Source organism: Colossoma macropomum, unplaced genomic scaffold (assembly GCF_904425465.1).
Source record: "Colossoma macropomum unplaced genomic scaffold, Colossoma_macropomum, whole genome shotgun sequence".
Classification (NCBI taxonomy): Eukaryota; Metazoa; Chordata; class Actinopteri; order Characiformes; family Serrasalmidae; genus Colossoma; species Colossoma macropomum.
In genome coordinates, this window is record NW_023494800.1 from 29,737,597 (window position 1) to 29,745,174 (window position 7,578).

The window sequence follows — 7,578 nt, forward strand, 5'->3', positions numbered from 1 at the left end:
GCGATGGGTTGTGGTATATTAACTAATTTGCACATGACTCTGGTTTCTGATTAGCTGAAACCAAATTTATTGACAAGTGTAAACGCGTGGTTAAGTTTCTATCAGGCTACAATCCAGATAAGCATAAAACGACCAGGTTTAAACGGTCGCCGTAGGTGTTTTCAGAACGTTTCATAAAATACCCACTCTCTCTTCTTGTTCTAGCTCTCCTTTCAGTTCTAGATGCTTTTCTAGATGTGCTTCTATTTTATTCATTTCACACAGATGCAAGTGGAATAGTTATAAGATAAAACAACTAATAGTGTGATTTTGTTTTTGAATCATTAATTCATGACCTACATCTAGATAACACTTGGTGTATAGCCTGACTTATTGCAAACAGAAAGCATTCAGTTGAAAGATGCTGGGGAATGATGGGGAATGTAGTCAATCTGAACAGGCATCATGCATTTTAGCCCAACGTTTTAGCCCAAAACTGTAGGAAATTAGTATCACATGCTGTGTAAATCAAGAAAGATATTACTTCCTTTACCATAACTCAGTAGGTAATCATTTAGACATCGCTTGTTTGGCTGTCCATTTATACCCCTAATCAGATGTCGTATTCTGAGAACTCTCACACTGTTGATCCAGTGAAGACGTGTGAGTTGAATGTGTTGGGGTGTCTGTGGAGGCACTGATAGGTCTGAAGGAAATCTTCATCTGTTTGGATGTTCGTTCGCTACGGCACATCAGCGTGTTCCTCACATGATCTCTGAACTCCTCTGAGATATAATAATACACAAACGGGTCCAGGCAGCTGTTCAGGCTGCCCAGACACAGAGCAAGGATGTAGAAGCCATAGACATCATTCTGAAGCCCTGCCCTCAGCAGAGAGTAATGCACCATCAGCATGATGTTACTGGGAGTGAAGCAGACCAGGAACATCACCAGCACAGTAATCATGAGGATTATAGCCTTCCTTTTCCTCTTATTACCACCGGTATCCGTTATGGACCTGCTGAGGGAGCGAAAGGTCAGCAGGTATGACACAATACAGACCACACAGGGAACTATATATCCCACAGTGCCCATGGTCAGGAAATACCCAACAGGGATGTGTGTTTGATTTAAGCGAGTGACATCGTGGCAGGTGGTTGTGTTGAGATTGAGGATTTTAACGGTCTGGTCATACAGGTAGAGCGGTACAGTGAGGACCCAGACTACAATCCACACACCAACACATACACACACTGTTACACGCCTGTTTGGTTTCCGAGAAAGTGGGTGCACTACTGTCCAGTAGCGCTGGACACTGATGCATGCTATGAAGATAGTGGAGCAGTACATATTCCCATAGAAAAACCCCACTAGGACTTTACACAGTGGCTCCCCATAGATCCAGTCATTGCCGTTGAAGTGGTAGGCGATCTTCAGTGGGAGCCACACGATGAAGAGCAGGTCAGCCAGCGCTAGATTGGCCATTAGGATGGACGCTGGATACTTCTTCTTTGTTCTGAAGAGGAACACCCAGATGGCCATGGCGTTGCTGGGCAACCCCACAACAAAGACGATGATGTAAACAACAGGGAGGAAGACTGTGGTGAGGCTGCTGTTTAGAACCATTTTTGAAGTATCGGTGATGGTCACACCCTGGTCAGTCTCGCTGTGCACAGGAAGTGCAGCAAAGCTAAAGTTACTGGAATTGTCTGTAGTGAGAGAAAGAAGATTCAGTAAAACATATGCTCTTTTTTTTTTTTGCAAATCTGTTGAGCATATAGTAAATGATGGTAACATAAGGCACTCCTAAGCTAACATCAATTGCAAAAGGGCAATGGTCATCCAAATCTTCCACAAAGTTTCTGTGATCATGGTAGATGGCAGTTCTCTGGTGACACTGCATATTTTTGTGCTTTTATCTCATCTAGCACACCTGATTTGACTCATTAACTAATTAACAAGCCACTTGTATGTGGGGTCAGGTGTGTAGAGCATGGCTTCACCAAGGCTGCGTTCAGCCCCAATAAAACGTAACAAAACACTGAGTGTGTTGACATGCAGTCAATAATCCAATCATAATCAGATTTTTGCAGATATCTTAGAGTTCTTAGATCGGAGTAAGGTCTAGAAATCCAATTAAGAAATCTGATAAAGAGGCTGGATTTTAGCTCAGTAACCAGATTTCTCAGCACATGTAAATTCAGATTTCTCAGTCTGTGCATGTGCGTAAACAGACGGCGGTACCGGAAATAAGCGAACAGAGTTGCCGCGAGACGCAACAAAACACTTTTGGAGTGACGCTGAAACCAAATACATGCTTGACGAAATGAAGGATTTAAACATTCTTCATCTTCTAGATGAGGTACGTTCATATTTTCAGGTAAAGTGGTTTGACGTCTTCTTCTGAGAGTTTATTGGCTGGCTGTAAAGCAGAAATCTGATTACTGTTTGACTCATGTAGACCTGGAGTTTCCTCATGATCTGATTACCCAAGTGAGCAGACTACTGACAATCAGATTTTCTGCAGTTATCAGATTATTAAGTGCATGTGAATGCACTCATTGATTAAACAGAAACAGTGGTGCATTGAACACGTTGTGTTAAGTGGCATTTCAAGTATTCTTGGCATACTTCTCAAAGACTTTTCTGTGCCTGATGAAATGGGTTTAAATGAATGTATAATACTTCAAAATATGTCTTCTCATGCCTTGAACTGTTGTGCACACCAAGCTGCAGTGGCTGCATGTGTAGAGAATTTTTTAGAATCCATGTATATATATATATATACACATCGCTGCTGATTGTGCAACACCTCTGACACGCAATCAAATGAGAGAAAACATGAAAGCCTGTTCCACACCGTTTCACACCGCTTTGACGAAACATGTCGTTCAACCTGGAAACTGTTGCAAAATGTTGCACAACGATTTGAGATTGAGCGTGCCCCTGGACTGGGATTGGGAGCCCCCGCTTCAGAACATCAGAGAATAAGGGGAGCCCTAATAACTTACTTATTAAAAACATTAAATATTTTGTAATTAGGGCTAGTAGTGTTAAATTGATAGAAAAAACAATAATCAAAACAACATATCTCCAGTACAAAACCTTGTGTCTCCATTTTTGGCTATTTTGTTTTTGTTTTTTCTAACGTCTAATGAGAATTCATTTCAATCTTTTATTCATCTGAAAACTGAGATGGTTATGTGTTGTTATTGAAAGATTACCTGTTTTATATTCACTTTGTACATGAATGTTGCAGTACCAGTTCTATCCAGGTGAGGGCACTGCCAAATTGACCGGCGTTTTCCATCCTTGATCTTATCCTGCACATTTTAGAACAGGGGTGCACCACTCCAGTCTTGGAGGGCCGGTGTCCAGCACGGTTTCAAAGTTTCCCTGCTTTTAACCACACCCACTTAACCTGGAATTAACAGATGAGTGTGATCAGGTGTGGAGCAGGTAAATCACCAAACTGTGCTGGATACCGGGCGTCCAGGACCGGAGTTGTGCACCCCTGTTTTAGAACTTTCCCACTTTTTGACACACCTACTTCAGCTCAGTAAGGGGCTGCTAATGAGCTGATTCACTGGATCATGTGAATTGAGGGCTTGGAAGACACCAGTGGTTTGTACCATTGCTAGCTCCTCTCATACACTTTACCACTGTATGCTTAGTACCTCAATAGGAAGGGACACCAAAATTGCATGGGCGTGGGTTTGTAACCGTACCGTGCTGCACTGCCCAATGAAAAAAGGCCATTAAATGGGCATGTTGGGAACCAGTGGAATGGAAAAAACAAAATTTTGTAGGACAAAATGGAAACATATCCACTAGTGGTTCGCTTAAACTATCGGGCTTGTACATATTTCGTTTAACACATGGTGTTTGTGAAACATTGCAGCAAAAGTAAAATTCTATACATAATTGGAGAAAACTCAATCTGTGGGGGTGAGGAGAAGTCATTCCAAATTAGTCATGATGATTAGTTTTAGTAAATAGTTCTGCATTTAAGATCTGACCATTGAATGAGGATGACCTCACAAGCAAATTCTGTATTAATGTGTGTAAAATAATATTTGACTGTTGTGTTGCTTGATGAACACAGTCTATAGTTCTTCAACTACATTGCATGATGGACAAATTTCTTTTAATTGTGATTAATATTATATTATAAATTGGTTTGCTATAATAGTCAAAGCACAAAAGCACAAAATGGCTAATTCTGGCTGATAGAAATGTACGTCCCTTCCATTCATCATGACACCAATAATTCAGTCTTTTAAAAGGGAAAGTCTCAGAAAATTGAGAAAATGAGCTATTCTTCTGGACAGTAAGCGTTAATTTGCTCAAAACTTACCAACATTGGAATAAATACAAACAAACATACAAACAAAACACGGTGTTAGTCAGACCATTTCCAAAGTGCTCCTTGAGGAAATCCAGCATTTACAGTCATCATTCAACACCTGGTTTATATAATCAGTCCTTCACTCTTAAAAAAAAAAGATGGTTCTCCAAGAGTTCTTTAGTGAAGACAATGGTTCTATATACAACCACAGTCACTCAAAGAACTCATTTGCATGCTTAAATGAAATGGTTTCTCAGACTGATGGAGAATGTGTTGTACATGGTTCTATATAGCACCGAAAGGGTTCTTCTATTGTTAAAACTTGATGTTGTAACAATAACAGAACCCTTTTTGATGCTATGTATAACCATTTTCAGAAAGACTCTACATAGAACCGTATACAACATATTCTCCATCAATCTGAAGACCCATTTCACCATGCAGAGAACCAGTTAAGGACTCTTTGAGTGTTCATGGTTCTATATAGAACCATTTTCTTTACTAAAGATCTCTTGAATAACCGTCTTTATTAAGAGTGCTCATTAAACTAAATCAGGTGATGGGATTGAACGAATCCATGCGATGACAGAAACCAAACCTGTGTTACTGCTGAGAACTCACTGATCTTATCAGGCTTACAGTGCCCCAAGTAATGTTTATTAGGTGCCTTCAATTTTCCCGACAGCCCTAGATACACAGCAAGATATGCTAGATTTCAGATCTTCTAGCACAGTGCGTGATCTGGGATGGGTCATCATCCACATTCACATATTCAGCATTTCCAGTTTGGTCAGTATCTCACAATCTGGTTTTATCTTTAATAAAAAGCTACAACTTGAAGTTTTACATGAGCTTTACATTTCCTTTGATTCCTGCTATGAGTAAAGTTACCCCAGGAGCTCATGTCCTTGTTTGCTCAGATTTTCTCACAAATATTGTTTGGTACAAATGCCATGGGAACTCACTAGGTTCATACGGCCAGCCGTAGTTTGGGTAGTCTTCTGGAGAGGAGACATCAGATGTTGGCTCTGTGTAATAACGCATGGCGATATCTGTTTGGACAGAAAGTAGATTGAGGCTCTGAGATTGATAGATTGCTTGTACTGTATCATAAATATTGTGGACGATTGCTACTTTCCATACCTTTCAGCAGCAAAGAGAAAGAGAAAGAGGCTTACCTTCAAACATGTAGGTATTGTTGAATAAGTCTATCAGCACTGCAGAATTTCAGATTAAATCCAAATGTGTGGCTGTTAGTGTTATTATTATTTTTTTAGTTTAGTGAAGTTAGACGGCTGTGTTCACATTCCGTTTGTCTTCACTAACAGAGAAGAGCTGCATACTTTCAGTGGTGTGTGTGTGTGTGTGTGTGAGAGTGCGCGCGTGCGTGTGAGTGTGAGTGGCTGCCACGCCTGTTACCGAACACCCTTCCAGCGCTGTGGGTTTGCTGTCTGGACAAAGAGAGAGAGAAAGGGAGGAAATGGAGCCTCAAGGAGCTTAATGGATGTTAATGGAGCTTCAGTGGAGATTGATGAAGGAGATTTTCTCTTAATTCCAAGCACAATGCTGCCCAAATGACATTTTATTTAGTTTTCTAGTCAAAACAGTCATTAAATACAAGTTTCTCACTTAACAGTGCCAGGAAAAAAAAACCAATAAAACACTTATTTAACAGAAAAACACAGAAGCCTCAACAACTAAGTCTGATCTCAGATGTTTCAGTGTTTACTGTGTCCACTCTTTCCTTTCATTCCAGCGTCCATTCTGTTCAGGAGACTCACTTTCAGTCCCTCAAAGAATCTGCAGACATGCCTCCAAAGTTCAGTCTTAGAAGCTGGTTGATGATTTTCTGAAGTAATCAAACACATTCAGTGGTGTTGAGGTCTGGACTCCAGCACCAGCAGCTTCTCAGCTCAGCAGTGTGTTTGGTGTCATTATCATGCTCTGGAATGAGTTTCTTCCAGCTTAAATGTTTTCCAGAAGGTATTGCATGATGTATTAAAATGTCATTTTTGTGCTTATCAGCATTTGTGATGCCCTTTATCAAAATAAATCACCAGTGTCTGTTCTCAGTAAGTTCTTCTTGACACATCCTTTCAGACCCTGAGTGGTCTTCTCACAGTGGAAGGATGGACAGAAACACCTGTGGATGTTTTCAGATCTGAAGCAGCTTGATTTTCTCCTCTGTCTGGAAGATGAAAGCTTTAAGCGCTGTTTATCTGATGGGGACAGTTTTGGTGTCTACCAGGTCTCTCGGGTGGTTGTTAGGAGTCCAGTTTTCTCTTTCCTTACGCAAGTGGATTATCTTCTATCTAATCTCCTTACAAATATCACAGGTCACGACATGTTCCCTGAGAATGAATCATCAGTTGTGTTTTTCAGCTGAATTTCAACTGAATGCCTCATTCAGTTGAATGCCTTCTTGCTAAGGGTCTAGGTTCGATTCCCCAGCCGGGCAGCCGAGGTCCTTTCTGTGTGGAGTCTACATGTTCTCCCCTGTGTCTGTGGGGGTTTCCTCCCACAGTCCAAAGGCATGACGTCAGGCTACCAAATCTCAGATCTCAGATCTGTTTTAAGAGTGAACGTTGCCAAGCAACGGCATAAACCGAGTTAACCATAGTTACATTTGTTTAGAGCCTAGTTTTTCAGCAGAGTGAATCCAACCTCACATTTTAAAAACTACACTAGTACACTAGTACCAAGGCTCACTACAGATTTCATGCATTTGCCTGCATCTTTCAGCCAATGGGATCTTTCGTTTAGAACCAAGACGGGATGCTTTTTAAATCAAAGGCAAACATGTTGCAAAGCAGTCATCTGTTGGTCTATTCTAAATGTTGACCTATTTCTGCACACATTTGTTATGTCCTCCAGACATTTTAAGTCATTAAAAACCTTGCCAATAATTTTAAAAATGGCGGCTTTCTAAGAAATCTGTGGCCCCGGGCATTCAGCAATTTATCTCTAAACATATTTTTGCAATATAAATCGTGCAACCCAGGACAACACTGTCAAACATCATGCTCACAATCCAAACATGGACCTATTGTCTGCTGGACGCCGGCCAGGATAAATGCCTAACGAGTTTTCACAGGCCATTGCTTAGGTTATGTTTGAGGAGCAGATATATTGTTTTGGCTTTGTGTAAGGAGCAAATACGCCCTGCAAGAGTCCTTTTTAACACATTTGTTGCGATTTCTGGAGGTCATGGTAGTGAAGCTGCATAGAAAAGGCCGCTAGAAACTTTCATA

At 40.8% G+C, this 7,578-nt stretch overlaps 1 protein-coding gene across 1 annotated transcript; it reads right to left on the reverse strand.

Moving 5' to 3' along the window:
* On the reverse strand, positions 1–5,683 carry LOC118820405 (proteinase-activated receptor 2-like). The gene is made up of 3 exons (XM_036588728.1): positions 5,506–5,683; positions 5,293–5,379; positions 1–1,688 (listed from the first exon to the last, which is right to left on the reverse strand). The coding sequence occupies exons 1-3, from the start codon at positions 5,513–5,515 to the stop codon at positions 589–591; spliced, it is 1,197 nt and encodes a 398-aa protein (XP_036444621.1). The 5' UTR covers positions 5,516–5,683; the 3' UTR covers positions 1–588.
* Between the last annotated feature and the right edge of the window lie 1,895 nt (positions 5,684–7,578).

Excerpts from the sequence above, each read along its gene's own strand:
- LOC118820405 (XM_036588728.1), bottom strand. Across the intron at positions 1,689-5,292 it reads CGGCTGGCCGTATGAACCTA|ACAATTCCAGTAACTTTAGC; the intron begins GTGAGTTCCCAT and ends CTCTCACTACAG.